This window comes from Brachyhypopomus gauderio, chromosome 15 (genome assembly GCF_052324685.1).
Source record: "Brachyhypopomus gauderio isolate BG-103 chromosome 15, BGAUD_0.2, whole genome shotgun sequence".
In the NCBI taxonomy this organism is placed as follows: domain Eukaryota; kingdom Metazoa; phylum Chordata; class Actinopteri; order Gymnotiformes; family Hypopomidae; genus Brachyhypopomus; species Brachyhypopomus gauderio.
In genome coordinates, this window is record NC_135225.1 from 10,466,924 (window position 1) to 10,483,579 (window position 16,656).

General features: G+C 44.1%; 1 protein-coding gene across 4 annotated transcripts in view; it reads right to left on the reverse strand.

Moving 5' to 3' along the window:
- Positions 1–2,907: 2,907 nt before the first annotated feature.
- rgs12b (regulator of G protein signaling 12b) overlaps positions 2,908–16,656 on the reverse strand; it is a 47,768-nt gene continuing 34,019 nt past the window's right edge. For 2 of the 4 annotated variants that reach the window (XM_076974822.1, XM_076974821.1), the window contains 10 exons: positions 9,965–10,144; positions 9,086–9,230; positions 8,863–8,957; positions 8,439–8,633; positions 8,017–8,090; positions 7,636–7,762; positions 6,735–6,831; positions 5,938–6,005; positions 5,199–5,295; positions 2,908–4,872 (listed from right to left, as the gene is read on the reverse strand). In XM_076974822.1, coding sequence (XP_076830937.1) covers positions 4,298–4,872; positions 5,199–5,295; positions 5,938–6,005; positions 6,735–6,831; positions 7,636–7,762; positions 8,017–8,090; positions 8,439–8,633; positions 8,863–8,957; positions 9,086–9,230; positions 9,965–10,144 — 1,653 coding nt within the window. In that variant the 3' untranslated portion in view covers positions 2,908–4,297. The other 2 variants (XM_076974824.1, XM_076974823.1) reach the window with 2 other exon arrangements.

The following is a 16,656-nucleotide window of genomic DNA, read 5'->3' on the forward strand; positions in this document are numbered from 1 at the left end:
TGTACTAAACGACTACAATTCTGACATATGAAAACCTTTTAGCCAACTAGACTAGCACTACCTGCCATGTCCATTAGGTGGAACCATGTCTCTGTTAAGCTCCTGCCTCAGAAATACTGATCTGCTAAAATGCCTCATTTGCACTTTAGTTTATCAAGTATTTGTAAAAGGAATCGAATGCTAGATCATCCCACTGAGATTTTGCAGAACGTTAATCTATGAGAAGCTCCATCATGAAAATTCTGAGTAGAACACTCAGGATTATACAGCAAGTTTCATGTGCCATGCGACAGCGGTTCAGGTTTGAACCGTAGTTGCGTCACATGCCACCGTGGGAGGGGGAGGGAGACTGCTAAAGCGATGTAGCAGGTGGTCATGGTAATTGGTGTCCATGTGAGTGTGCTGAAGCCCTGTGCAGAGGCTGGCTTTAGATGACAGAGTCTTCCAGAGCGTGGGCCGCAGCTCTCGCCTCCTCACACCATCGCTGTCACCGTTTGCAACCAGACATTGCTCAACACTAAACTGGGAGAGAAATCATTGCTTGTTTTCAAGGATACTCTGCAGGGTAGTATCCACTACACTCGCCTTAACTTGCAATACACTGTTTTGCAGAAGAGTACAAGATAGAGACTTATTTATAGACTAATGTTTTACATGTTTTTGCATCAGTCAAAAACACTTTATTAACTATTGCTCAAGTTGAATTTAGTATTAACACACCTGGCTCTCAAATTCAGGTGCTCTCTAAAGATGTTGATGAACTGGATCTGGTAAGAGTTCAGAGGTGAGTGTGGATGGGAGTAATACTGCAGAATGGGAGTCAGAAGTCAAAGTCCTGAATGTGCTCAGACCTTTATAACATGTACATGTCCGTTTTCATTTTACACATTCTATACCAGAGGAGGAATGTAAGAAACAACTCCCAAGTTGACACTGTATTTTGACTAAAACAATGAGCTCTAATTCTTTGCTAAACAGTGTGTGTAGTGTGTTACTGCACACATCTAATTTAAAACTCAGGCTCCAAGGGCCAGGCAGGCCTGCAGTACAGCACAGCACCAGAACTCTCAGCACAGGAGCTCAGCACAAACAGGCCTTGTTGAAGTGGACCAGTGCAATGAGAGATTGAGTTTGTGTGTGTGTGTGTGTGTGTGTGTGTGTCAGAGAAAGAGATTAGTAGAAAGTTAAAGAATGACACCATGAACAAAGAAAGAAAGAGAAGGAAGACAAACCAGCTGCACTGGCATCTTTTCCTGTATACCAACATAGCACAGAGATGTCTGTCCTTCCCTTCCTTCTCTATGGCACACACATGCAGAGAGGGGGAGGTTATGAGGAACACAGAGACTTCCTGGCTGGGGGTGGAGAGCAGGAATGAGCAGGGAAACTAAAGCTCGGCTTTAGTGCATGTCTAACCAGCCATTCACTTCAACTGGGCCACAATGCAAAGCTAATGCACCGAGCCAAGAGGAAGTGTCAGAGCATGTTTGAGGGGTGGCAGCGTGGGATGTGGGGGTACAGTTGGGGTGTGGTGAGCGTGTAGGGAGGGGTGAAGGATGATATAAAGCCAAGGGGTTGTAAGAAAATCATTTTATCAATATACATTTCTCACTAAACACACACACTGACCGCCCAATTATTAGGTACAACTGTCCAATGGCTCATTAACGCAAATGTCAAATAAGCCAATCACATGGCAGCAACTCGATACATTTAGGCATGTAGACATGGCCAATACGATCTGCTGCAGTTCAAACTGAGCATCAGAACAGGCAAGAAAGGTGATTTAAGTGACTTTGAAGGTGGCATGGTTGTTGGTGCCAGACGGGGTGGTCTGAGAATTTCAAAAACTGCTGAATCTACTGGGATTTCCACACACAACCATCTCTAGGGTTTACAGAGAATGGTTCGAAAAAGAGAAAATATCCAGTGAGTGGCAGTTCTGTGTGTGCAAATGCCTTGTTGATGCCAGAGGTCAGAGGAGAATGGCCAGACTGGTTGAAGCTGATAAAATGACAAATAACCAGTTGTTACAACCAAGGCATGCAGAAGAGCATCTCTGAACGCATCAAACCTTGAGGCTACAGCAGCAGAAGACCACACCGGGTGCTACTCCTGCCAGCTAAGAACAGGAAACTGAGGCTACAATTCACACAGGCTCACCAAAATTGGACAATAGAAGATTGGAAAAACATTGCCTGGTCTGATGAGTCTCGATTTCTGCTGCAACATTCAGATGGTAGGGTCATAATTTAGTGTCATCAACATGAAAGCATGGATCCATCCTGCCTTGTATCAATGGTTCAGGCTGGTGGTGGTGGTGCAGTGGTGTGGGGGATATTTTCCTGGCACTTTGGGCCTATTAGTACCAATTGAGCATCGTGTCAACACCACAGCCTACCTGAGTATTGTTGCAGACCTTGTCCATCCCTTTATGACCACAGTGTACCCATATTCTGATGTCTACTTCAAGCAGGATAAAGTGCCATGTCATAAAGTGCGAATCATCTCATACTGGTTTCTTGAACATGATAATGAGTTCACTGTACTCTAATGGCCTTCACAGTCACCAGATCTCAATCCAATTGAGCAACTTTGGGATGTGGTGGAATGGGAGATTCGCATCATGGATACACTGCCGACAAATTTGCAGCAACTGCGTGACACTATCATGTCAATATGGACCAGACTCTCTGAGGAATGTTTCCAGTACCTTGTTGAATCTATGCCATGAAGGACTAAGGCAGTTCTGAAGGGAAAGGGGAGTCCAACCCGGTACTAGCAAGGTGTACCTACTAGTGGCTGGTGATTGTGTGTGTGTGTGTGTGTGTGTGTGTGTGTGTGTGTGTGTGTGTGTGTGTGTGAGAACAGAAGGAAAGAAAGTGATGTATAGAACAAAGACAAGAATAAATTTCATGAGTAAGTGAGGAACACTTGGCTCTCACTTCTAACATTTATTTAACTCTATTTACAGAAATGCAGAAATATGGCATTAATCAGAGTGGATTGAGCATCTCAGGAAGACTGCTACAGAAAACACAAGAGGACTTCAGTGTCAGGAGAACCATGGCAGGCAATTCAACAATGCTGGCATCTCAAAAACAAACCAAAAAACTGCACATAATTAGTATCTCTTTCATTTAGCATAAGATACCAAATAAAAACAAATGGGATAAATTAGGGTTGAATCAGGATTATATTACGTTACTTTACATAACACCATATGTAAGATAAGAGAGAGTAAAACCTAAGTCAGCACTGAAGACCACGCAAAGATCTATGTCAACACTGTCAAAACATTGTTGAATTGCTTGTAAGAAACAGATGGTGAAAATATCACTCAGGTTGCCACTGCAAGACATCAAAGGTCCTGGAGAGTCGTTGGTCATCCGAATAAATAATCTTACAGAGTAAAATGAATTCAGAATACTAGGAAGCCCCCAACAGAAAGCTAAAGAATGAGATCTGTGTTTTTACGTGTGTGTGATTAATCTTTCAAACAAAATCAGAAAAATTGACCAACACACCCCAGCTCTTAAAAGTACAAAAATCAATGACTTCAGCATGAAATTAATGTTCCTGATGGTACTGGGTACTGATTGTTGTACAGGGGATCTGAAATGAGAGAACAAGCCTATTGTGTAAAGTAGTCAGGTCATCAGGGGAGCTCTTCTTCCTCATCAGATATTGTAGCAAGTCATGTGACCTTTCCAGGCAGTAATTTGCGTCTGACAGGCAAAGTGTAAAAATGCTACCTGTATTTTCAAGCAGTATTTGCTTAGTGTTGAGGCAGAATTCAGTCGTGTGTCCGGTAGGTGGGAACTCCTGTCATGAGATGAGCCAGTGGGCAGAGGCACATGTGGCCAGAGGAGGGCGCTCACGGCCCCCACTCACCTCAGCAGGTCAGGCCGCCTACAGTCAACTCTGCTAACCTCCCACAGTTGACGGAGGAGCAACAGTGGAGCTGACGCAGGACTGTCATGTTTACGTGAGTGCTTGTGTGACCAAATGTGTGAAACCCTTCTAAAAGTGATAAACGAATGTTATATGTATATATATATATATATATATATATATATATATATATATATATCAATATCTATATATATACGTCTTTGTGCCGATGGTTCAGTAAAGTGCTTAGAGGGGCACGTCTGTACACTTGAGGGTGGCAGCTTTGCCAGAGTTTGGCAGAGGGCTTAGATAGAGGGACAAGAGCAAGTCCAAAGCACTCAATAAACACACACACACACACACATCCTCAGGAAGAACGCGAGAGAAGTGTGCGAGTCACAGGTCACACAGGAGATGTACCTGGTTGGGCCCAGCTGTCTTGGTAAGCGTCCTCCCTGAGGAGGCGGGGTCGATCGGGAGAGTGGAGGTGGGGCAGGGGTGACGGGGGTAGGAGTGAGCTGTTGGGGCTGCTGATATCACCCTCACCAACCAGTGTCAGGTCCATTCCGTTCTCCTCTTCCTCCAGCGCCTGGGCTCCGCCCTCCCGCCCCCAGTCGGAGCCCCCCGACAGCGCCCTGCTGTGGCCACGCGTGATGGGCGAGAGGGCGGAAGCGAACGGTGCCTGGTTCTGAGAGGCGGGGCTCCTGTGGGGGGGCATCAGGGCCCGCCGTGCTCCCTGCCCTTGCACAGCCGAATCCAAGCTTTGCGATTGGCGACTGGCGCTGAGGGCGGAACCGTTCTCCTTGGAACGTGGGTGGGGCTTCTGGGAAGCAGGGGTGGAGCTGAGGGGGTGGTCGGTGGGATTCAGTTCCGGGTCGAGGCGCAGGAAGTCGGGCAGGACGAGGTCGGATTTGTTCAGCAGACCCCGCTGGTCGTCAGCTCGGTTGCTCTGTGCTTTGGATATGAGCTCGAAGAATTCTGACCAGAAAATACACGCAAAGTTTAAAATCTTTGCCGCACAATAGGAGTAACTACACAAACGAATGAATAAATAAATAAATAAATAATCTAAACATATTTAAGACAAAGCAGTTTGCAAGAGAGAGAGAGTTCATGTTAAAAGGCATTAGTATCGGCTTTGTAGGGTTGCGCTAGCATTAACTTCATCAGCCAATGTTGCTACTCAGACCAGTTAAGCAAGAGATGTAGCCAAGCAGCTTCGGAGCTAAATCGAGAACAGAAGATAATTTGATATAAACAGAAGCAAAGGTGGTGTACAGTTAGACAGAGGGCAGTGTCTTTACCTTCAGCTTCATCTATATTAAGCTTTTTCTGTTTTCGTTTTTCCACCTGGGCCCTGGTTTTGACAGACGAGGCCTTCCCTGATGATCTGTCCTCCCCCTGGGTGGTCACAGTGAGAACGAGGCGCGTTAGGGCTGCGTGGGTGACGGGTGCCTCTGATCGGGGGGACGGGCTCTTCACAGGGATAACGGAGCTACCGTGGCCTCTCTGGGTGACGTAATGGCCGGTGGGCAACTACCCTGAGTTCTAATGCATTCGACTGCATCCGCACACAACACAGCCACACTACTGCTACTATCGTGGCTCTCTATCCAGTTCCACTCCACTGCAGTGCACCACAGCACAGCAGCCAATGACCACCACCAGTACACTTCTCAAAACAGGTCCTTTCCTCTTGGGCTTTCTTCCCGCACCCCTCACACTGCTGTCTCCAGGTATGCGCCTGCCGGGCTCTCCCCCTCCCCCAAAACAAACCAAACCAAAGCAGGAACAAAATCTCATGCACAGGTGCGGAGGGCTTGGATAAAGAGTGCGGTTAGATCTTCCAGAGGTCCAGAAGGTCACAGATACTCACGCAGGCTCGGGTAAACAAAGAAGAGGGGGAAGGGCCAGCCATGCACAGACCCCCATCCACCCACACAGGCCAAGGACAGAGAGTGAGAGACACAGAGCAAGAGAGAAGTCTGATCTTGGACAGAGGTAGAGCAAGTCTCAGTGGAGGAGGAGGTGTGGCTCTCTTACGGTGGCTGACTGGCTCCTCGTGGACAGGGGGGGTCCGTGGCTCTTTGTTACGGCCAGTTTCTGTTTGTCTGCAGGGTGGGAGAAGACGGGAGAGCACGAGATCAGATACCATGCTGGGATTTACATAGCTCGAGTAGATAACGCTCCCAAAATTAGAAGCAATTCAAAACAGATTAGCGATCTGAAACATTTTGGCTCTCCCTGATGGAGCAGCTGATTTCCAGAGAGTCATGAGCTCTGGCAGCAGTGCGTGAGACTGCGGGATCAGCAACATCACAAAAGCAGCCAGTATCCAGCTGTCTGAAACAAAAACAGAGTGAAACTCTGTGACCTGCCGCTGGACTGAGGATCAACGCGTTTCACGCTCTCTGCCCTAACCGCGGTGCCTCAGTCCCCACTTCACCCATGTCATGCGTACACTGGAGTCACATATATGTGAGGGCTGTTCATATATGTGCACTGCTGAAGATCGCCTGCTGCCATTACATCTACCTCATGACTCTTCACAAAACACTAGGGCATATCTTAGCTGTGCCTAGTGTATATCTGATATTTGAAGTGTCAGTATATTCTATATTCGTAGTTCTTGTTCCACCTGTAAAATCTGTGTATGGCTATGATCGAGTCTTCTCATCCTTCTGTTAGATGTGTAATGTGTGTTTGGAACTTTTACAGTTCTGTGTTTATGCTGCTGTAGCATCACAGTTTCTCTTGGGACCGATACAGTTCATTCATTCTTTCACTCTACCCTTCGTCTGTGTGGGTGTCAGTTGACCGCGTGTGCAGCGTGTTTTTACCTTTGGCTGCGCCGTGCTCAGCTGCCTCCAACACCACCCGCAGACCGTCCAGGTTGGAGATGGGCAGGCCCAGGTCTAGAGGCTCCTTCTCCCCACTCTGTTTACAAACACATGTACAGGGTTTACTAAGAACACACACACACACACAAACAAACAAAGCCACCACCTTTAAAGTTTAAAACCTTAAAAGTTCTGAGTGGCAAAACTATCTGGACTAAGCTCAGACTGACACCAGACTAAACCCAGACTAGCCACAGACCACAGCCACTGTATTCTCAGTTGGTCAGTTGTGAAAACGAGCTTTATCAGACCTGAAACTCGTCCTGTGCTGTAGACAAGCTACTAAAAACTATAGAAGAAAGATGGAAAAAAACCTTTGGAATGGTTTGAGTGTTTTAAACTGGTAAATACACTTTCCATCCTGATCAAACAGACTCGTTAGCTACAAAAATGTACTATTGGTGATGTTACTGGTCTGATTGCTGGTCTGTTGCTGGCTGTGAACATTTGACTGGTGTGCCTGGAGCGCTTGTGCAAGCACACAGTTTACTAACACTACAGTACCACTACCGTGACATAACAGAGCCACTACCATGACAATACAGTACCACTGCAGTATCACTAGTGTGACACTAGCATCACACTACTACTGTGTCTGTGGCACTGATGTGTTAAAAATTCTCCACCATGCAAATAACCCAGTCAACAATGGCCTTGTGTGTAACAGTTTGCCTTTAAAGTGTACCTAGAAGATAGGTGTACCAAATAAATGACCAGTGGGCACAGGTATGAGGTAGGTGATTCTATTTAAGAGGCCATGAGTGTATGTTCATGAGTCATGACCTGCTGAGTTCTGTGTGTTATTTCCTCCCTCACAAGCAGCAGTGACTGAGGTACTCACGATCCTGGCCACCAGGTCTGCTAAGTGCAGGCCGTACTTAGCTACGACCGGCCTCAGCACCTCCGTCACGGGCTTCGTGGGCTTTGCCTTCAAGCCCACCGAGCGATTGATGGGCACCAGGTCCAGCCTATCAGAGTGGGGAAAAGCACTCCACATTAGCTGACCATGAGACAGCCACGATGTGGAGCATCACACACCAGAGCTTTGCATAAACATTTCGCTGTTCCACTGAAAATAATGGACCATGAAATGAATGAGTGGACAATAGACGAATGAATGGATGGGTAAAACAATGACATAATGACACAAATGAACAGATGGGCGGTTGAACAGAGGAGTAGACAGAGCTGTGTGAGTGAGTCAGCAGTGGGCCGTCTCTACCTGAATAATGTACGCTTCTCCAGACGCAGGTCACGAGAGCACAGCGTCATGCAGTCTTGGTCTAATACTAAAGGCTTAAAACACACACAATGCACAGTATTATTATACACCACAACTCCACAGGATTGGATGACACACTGACACACACACATACACATACACACACACTGAGTCAGTCTAATACAGAGCAAGTTTATATAACTTTACAAAATTAACCATGGTCACCTGGTTAACTTCGCTTAACTCCTTTTGCTACTTAAACTGTGATTGTTTAAAGCATTTTTAATCAGTGATAGCGTGCTCCATAGCCAAGATAACAAGAACTACTCAACAAGAATTTTGCTATTATTAATGACAAAAGCAGCACTACACAGAAAAGTCATCAGGACACTGATTGGCTGTGGTCAAGGGGCCGGTGATACCTTCTCTCCTCCCACCAGGAAGAGGTCTACAGCTGCCAGGTTGATACAGAGCTTCTCACACAGGCCCAGCAGAACTTCACGGATGGATATGCCGGGCCTTATGGGTACTGAGCAACACGACCCGTCTGGCAGGTTAATGTTACAGTAGCGCACAGCACGCTCGGATAATGACATGGAGTTACGCGACACCTCTCCCTTAGAGAGAGAAAGAGGAGAGAGAAGAGAGAGAGAAAATAAAAGGGAGCATAATAAATCAAAAGAGATGTTAAAGTATTTTTCATTATCATTAGAGCCCTTTTCCCCGACTCCACATCTGCTACACCATTTGCATGGATGAAACTTCCACGAACTGGAGGGAGCACATCTGAATGCAACAAGGAGGGATGTTCTGGCCAGCCTGCAGTAGGAAGAGGACGTTCCTCACCTCATTCTTGCCGGATGCGGCGGTGCCGAGCTCCAGACTGGTGCCGGACGACAGCGAGCCCTGCGACTCCCTACGCCCGTTACTGCCTGTAAAGCCTGAGGGGGTGGAGTCACAGACACACGCTCAGAATCCCTGGGCCTTACCGTCAGCAATACGACCATGCTCGCTCTGATCTGGACATTACATGTACAACAGCACCAAATTCTCCATCCCATCTACTTACTGTACTCTCCCAGGTCTTTCTTCTTGGGTCCTTTCCCAAAGCTTCGGTTCCTGGACCAGGAGAAGAAACCAGCTTTCTTTTTATCACTCTGTTCATCTTTGCTCTCCTCATTGAGGGACTTTCCTGATCTGGTCTTCTTCTCCTCCTGCATGGACACACCCTGTCAGTCATCTCTCCGAGGGCTTCTAATTCACAAAACGCTGCGTGCATGATACGTGACAAAGATCCACTGCCTCTCAGACCCCCACAAACTTTCCTGTTAGCTACTTCGATCAAAGGGGCTACAGCACAGAAGATTTGTGAATAAATTTTTGACAAACAGGTTAGATGAACTGACTGAACTGAACTAATACATGTTTAATACTATCTGTACCGTGTACACACACCTGGAGCTTAACCTAAATTTGAATATAATCACAACTTAAAGTGCATTTTTAAAAAGTATAAATCAGTTGGATTCTTTCCCTACAGTGACGGGAAGTGTTCCTCAGCAGAGATGCCGTCTTCCCTCACACATACCCCATCCCTCCCACCATAAACCAAACATTAGTTCTCACATAAGCCTAAAACAACACAGTCCTTTCCAACACCTCCCGGTTGCCTCTGGAGAGAGCTACTACAGATAGGCTGCCTTTGTGTTTCGCAGCTTTGATGATAACTATGCTAACGACAAATTGGGGAAGGTGAGAACAAGCTGAAATGACTCACACATAAACAACTTTTACATAATTTGATTTCTTGTACGAATATAGGAAGGTAATTCTGCAAAGACAATTGGCTATATCTATTCTACTTTAAATGTTTCAGCCAAAGTCACTAAGACACACCGCGTTTATAATGAAAGGTGGTGTGGTGTGCGTTTGAGTCACTCTGCTGTACCTTCTTAGGCGTGGAGAGGTTGGAGCGGTCGGAGCTGGTGCTGTGTTTGGACGTTGGGCTGCTGGGGATGTGATAGGGGTCTGGCAGAGGTCGGCCCTCCACCTCCGCCACCATGCACTCCTGATACAGACAGGACTTCAGGAAGCGGGTGTAGCTGTCAAACTTCATCAGATTAAAAATCTACATGAAGAAAAAGAGAGAGAGAGGCTGGATTTTTTCCATTTTTGCGTTATTTTGATGAACATTTTGGTCTCTTCCCAGTGACTGAAATCATGCTCTTAGCTCTGTTAAAGATTAGAATGAAAGGCAATGACTGACGCCCAGTTGCTAAATACTCTAATTCTACAAGGTGATAAAAGACTCATTTTGATAGAACAGATCTCACATTCACAGCAACGCAGTGTCAGACGAAGAGCCCAATGAACTGTGGGTACAATTTAGAGCCACGTGCTGGGTCCTTGGCCTAAGGGCCCACCCCTCCTCCTCCTTACTGTCATGCGCTTGCTGCATAAAAGCACTTTAGTGTAAAGCACTAAAGCTTGAGGGACTACTTTCAAGACCCTGTGATGAGATATGGAGGTAGTACTCTTACTAAGAAAAAAAGCAATAAAAAAACCTGTACTGTTTAAAGCAGGCGTACTCAACTAAATTTGTCCGTGGTCCAATTTTGGCAGATACCTGTGACCTGAGGTCCGGTGCGGTGGGGGTGGCGAACGTAAGTTCTTGAGCCGGGTGGGGGGGTGGGGGGGGGGGGGGGGGAGCGAATGTAAGTTGTTGAGCGGGGGGTGGGGGGTGGCGAATGTAAGTTGTTTCTTGTTCACTCTTGACGGAGTGTTTTTTCAATAGCCCTGAAATACAGTGGGTTGCAAAAGTATTCATACCCCTTGAACTTTTCCATATTTTGTCACATTACAACCACAAACATAAATATATTTCACTGGAATTTAATGTGAAAGACCAACACAAAGTGGTATACAATTGTGAAGTGGAAGGAAAATTATACATGAATCAAAACATTTTTTACAAATAAAAAACTAAATATAGCCGCAAGCGGCGATTGGCGGGTTCACACAAAAAAAGGCACAAAAGCCCAAAGGGTCTTTTAGACCAACAAGTGATATGAAGCTACTTCAGTCCAAAAAATGGACAGATAAAGTAATTTGCAAAAAATTATTCAACTGGGGCAATAAAGGCCCAAAAGATCAAAACAAAATGTAATGGCAAAATGATTCAGATCATAGAAGTTAATCAGTGCTGTGATTAGCTTTGTATGTGTGTGTTTGTGTGTTTTTTCATGTATGCAGTAAGGGCTTCTTGAGGCTTTTTTGGTTGGCTTGAGCAAAGGAATACAGCTGAAGTAGAATTTTGTTTCTAGGCCATACAGTGTGGAAGATATTAGCAAAATGATTCAGACCATACAACTAAATCAAATGCTGAGATTAGGTTAAAAGCACTGACACACTGACCCAGGGGCCTAGTCAAATAAATATACCTTTGGCTGAATTTGTCAGAAGTTGTGAACATAGCAGCAGGAGAGCTCTTGTTAATGCCCCACATGTAAACCCCACTATTTAACCCTTTTCATTTAGCTGACAAAATCTGTCACATGTGAATCTCAAACAAACCAAAGAGTGATGGCTTACTATACAATAAAATAACACAAATATTCTTATCTTTGCCTGTTCATGATGTTCTCATCCCTACTCTGACATGTTCTCACTGTTGTGCCCATAGTAGGGAGGCCACTAGGAATGTGTATCTAACAAGACTTTGATGATAAGTAAAGCATGCAGTTATATAGAGGTTGTGTGTGAAATGTGAATTACATATCTCTGTCCTCTCATGTCATTTCAGGATGTATAGAGGGCACGAGTTGAGAGTGTGGATGGAAAAATGAAGCTAAATATCAGTTAGTGTGTTGGAAATGGCTAGAGAAATGTATATATGTAGCATATAGGAAGTCCTGTGTGAGGGTGTGTGGAAAAAAGAAGCTAAATATCTGTATATTAGTCACTGGGTAATTGATAGTAATGGCTAGAATTAGTGTGTATGTGAAACCTATAGGCCAGAGAGGCCTTTGTTTTTGTGAGTGCATGTGAAGGAGAGAGAGGGGGAGGGAGAGCCCAAGGGTTGTAAAGTGTTAGAAGCATGGGGGAGTGGAGGAGGGGGGCAGCGTGTGTGAGAACGTGCGTGTCTTAGCAGCTGTCTATGCCTCCCTGCACTGGTCAGTATGGAAAATGAAAATATTCACTGTAGAGCCGTTTGCAGGCGGATTTGGCTCAAACTTGGCACACTTCACCACAATGGTCATGTGAATGTGGATGTCAGTTTTCATAACAATCAGACATACTATGGCGTAGTTATTGAACTGTGAATTTGATGTGTTACGATGGTAGCATTGTGATGTATATGAAAAATATTAATTTGTGAAAACCTTAGGATTTTCTTGCTAATCTTAGCATTTCAGAGTCTGCTGAGTATTACAAGGTGTGATTTAAAGGTGATGGAGTTAAAATGCTAGGACTAGTATGAAAATGACAAGTTATATATATTTGATAATAGTGAAAAAGTGGTACATTTTTGCAAAGCACATGTAATTAGAAAGTTGCTAGGAATTCTGCATACAATCATATGAGTGCAAGCATTACTTGATAAGTGAAAATATGTAGGAGAAATTCAGGATTTTCTAGTATAGCGCCACCTAGTGGTGCAATTCCCTTCTAACATGAGTATGTCTTAGAGGGTGTGTACATGAACATACCATGTCAGTTTCATGTGTATGTACCTATGGTAAGTAGGTCAAATGGCCAATTAATTCAAATTAAAATTAATTGGCTTATGGCGGCCATGTTTTTTGAGTGATGAGGTCATCATTGTGTGTCTTGATACCACTTGACCCCATGATGATGCCTGTAAAGTTTTGGCTTGATGTGACTAATGGTTTCTGAGAAACAGTTTTTCCCATGTTATAGCGCCCCCTATTGGACAATCGTGGCCAGCTTTGACCTGTGACCTCTGAGTCATGTGTCCTAACAACTGATATATTTTCATGAAGATTGGTCAAAGCATTGCTGAGATATAGCTGTTGAAGTAAATTTGGCCACGCCTCAGAGCTATTGATTGACATGTGACAGCCAGGCTGTATGGAAATGTCACAATGTTGGCGATGCGTTTTGATAATGAGATTCTTCTGAGTAGTTTGATACCAAGACTGTGGTGATCAGACGAAAAACCAAGGAGTAGTAGGCAAAAGTAGGTTTTGCATATTATGCAAATTAGCAAAAAATCTAAGTAGGCGGAGCTTCATAGTTGTATATGAAATGTCCTATTGAATTGAGCCAAGGAATGCATAGGAAGTGGAATTTTGTTTCTATGACTTATGGTATGGGAGATATGGGCCAAAAAGTCACATAGTGTGCTATAGCGCCACCATCAGGCCGATGTGGGTCCCTATAAGTGAGTGTGGTCCTTTTGACCTAGAGAACAAGTTTGGCAAGTTTGGTGTGTCTAGGCCTTACGGTTTAGGCTGCAGAATGATTTATAGACAGCAAAATGGGAAAAAGAATAATAATAATAACAAGCGGCAATTGCGGGTTCACACACGAAAAAGGCAAAAAAGCCCAAAAAATTGGCAAAATGATTCAGATCAGAAGTAAATCACATGCTGTGATTAGCTTTGTGTGTATGTGTGTTTGTGTTTTTTTATTTAAGCAGTACATCTTGGCTTGATCCAAGGAATGCAACAGAAGTAGAATTTTGTTTCTAGGCCCTACAGTGTGAAAGATATTGGAAAATAAAAGTGAAAAGAAGCTGTTTGGGTTTGGCCAGTGTGTGCTCTACAGATAGTGTGTGATGACATCTGCGTGTGTCAGAAAGGGAGACACAGAAACAGCACATCTGGCTAGGGCTGCATCTATGTGAACAATATAGGAAGGCCTGCCTGTGTCTATACATGATTGGGCCTGTATATTACCGACAGAGAGAGATTGAGGGAGCCAGAGACTATGCTTTGTTAATTCACTCCTTGCACACCTAGCACGCATAACATGACTACCCATGTATTCAAAGTATGAATGTAGTCTGCAAAGCCTGCCATAACATGACTGACATGACTGGCATGATTGACATAACTGATATGACTGGCATGACTGGAATGACTTCACGGGCATGATGAACAAAAATAACATGACTGATATGACTGACAACTGGCATGACTGGAATGAGTGACATGACTAGCATGACAATAATGACATGACTGATATGAGTGACATGACTGGCATGACATGACTGACATCTGCGTGTGTCAGAAAAGGAGACACAGAAATAGCACATCTGGCTAGGGTTGCATCTATGTGAACAATATAGGAAGGCCTGCCTGTGTCTATACATGATTGGGCCTGTATATTACCGACAGAGAGAGATTGAGGGAGCCAGAGACTATGCTTTGTTAATTCACTCCTTGCACACCTTGCACGCCTAACATGACTGTCCGTGTATTCAAAGTATGAATGTGGACTGACATGACTGATATGACTGGACTGAAATGATTGGCATGACACGACTTACATGACTGGCAGAACACGACTGACATGACTGGCTGGCATGACTGACATGACTGATATAACTGACATGACTGGACTGACATGACTGGCATGGCATGCCTGATATGACTGATACGACTGACATTGCTGGCACGACTGACATATACTATACATATACTATAAATATGCATACAAACTATACATACATTTAGGTAGAAGTGTGTGTGTGTGTGTGTGTTTGTGTGTGTGTTTGTGGTAGTGTATGTTCTGACATTAATCAGATTAAGCAAATAAAGTCACCCAATGTCAATTGTCTTGAATCTCAAGAAGATATGCAGGGGCCCATGGGCCATATAGGATTGTTTAGAGTAAATAATTAACCTTGGATTTGAATACATGTAGCGTGCTCTGAAGTATCAGTGTCCATTTAACTGGCATATGAGTCACCAAGGCCCAAAAGGTCACAAAACATTGTAATGGCAAAACAATTCAGATAATAGATCTAAATCACTTGCTGAGATTATCTTAGTGTGTCTTTGGATGACAAAAATAAGCTAAACATCAGTTAGTGTGTTGGAAATGGCTAGAGAACTGTGTATATGAAGCATAATTGTCTGTATGGAGAAAAAAGTTAAATGTGTGTGTGTGTGTGTGTGTGTGTGTGTGTGTGTGTGTGTGTGTGTGTGTGTGTGTGTGTGTGTTTTAGTCAAAGAGTAATGGGTATACATGGCTAGGGCAGTGTGTATGTTAAACCTATAAGTAGGTGTGTGTGTGTGTGTGTGTGAGAGAGAGAGAGAGAGAGAGAGAGAGAGAGTGTGTTTTCAAAAACAGAAGCTAAACGTCAGTTTGTGTGTTTGTATCTGGGTTACTCATAGAGAAATGGGTAGGTATGGCAAGGGCAGTGTGAAAGCTACAGAGGCCTGTGTTTTTGTAAGTGCATGTGAAAGAGAGGGGGGGAGGTAGAGCCCATGGGTTGTAAAGTGTTAGAAGCAAGGGGGAGTGTGAGGGGAGTGGAGGAGGGGGGGGCAGTGTCTGCGAGAATGGCACGTGCGTGTGTCTCTACTTCTCCCTGCACGGCTGAGTATGGAAAATGAAAATATTCACTGTAGAGCTGTTTGTGGACGGATTTGGCTCAAAATTGGCACATAGGACCACACTGGTCATGTGAATGTGGATGTCAATTTTCATAACAATCAGACATACTATGGCGTAGTTATTGAACTGTGAATTTGATGTGTTATGATGGTAGCATTGTGATGCATATGAAAAATATTAATTTGTCAAAACCTTAGGATTTTTTCGCTAATCTTAGCATTTCAGAGTCTGCTGAGTATTACAAGGTGTGATTTAAGGTGATGGAGTTAAAATGCTAGGACTAGTATGAAAATGACAAGTTATATATATTTGATAATAGTGAAAAAGTGGTACATTTTTGCAAAGCACATGTAATTAGAAAGTTGCTAGGAATTCTGCATACAATCATATGAGTGCAAGCATTTCTTGATAAGTGAAAATATGTAGGAGAAATTCAGGATTTTCTAGAATAGCGCCACCTAGTGGTGCAATTCCCTTTCAACATGAGTATGTCTTAGAGGGTGTGTACATGAACATACCATGTCAGTTTCATGTGTATGTACCTATGGTAAGTCTGTCAAATGGCCAATTAATTCAAATTAAAATTAATTGGCTTATGGCGGCCATGTTTTTTGAGTGATGAGGTCATCATTGTGTGTCTTGATACCACTTGACCCCATGATGATGCCTGTAAAGTTTTGGCTTGATGTGACTAATAGTTTCTGAGAAACAGTTTTTCCCAAGTTATAGCGCCCCCTATTGGACAATCGTGGCCAGCTTTGACCTGTGACCTCTGAGTCATGTGTCCTAACAACTGATAAGTTTTCATGAAGATTGGTCAAAGCATTGCTGAGATATAGCTGCTGAAGTAAATTTGGCCACGCCTCAGAGCTATTGATTGACATGTGACAACCAGGCTGTATGGAAATGTCACAATGTTGTCGATAGGTTTTGATAATGAGATTCTTCTGAGTAGTTTGATACCAAGATTGTGGTGATCAGATGAAAAACCAAGGAGTAGTAGGCAAAAGTAGGTTTTGCATATTATGCAAATTAGCAAAAAATCTAAGTAGGCGG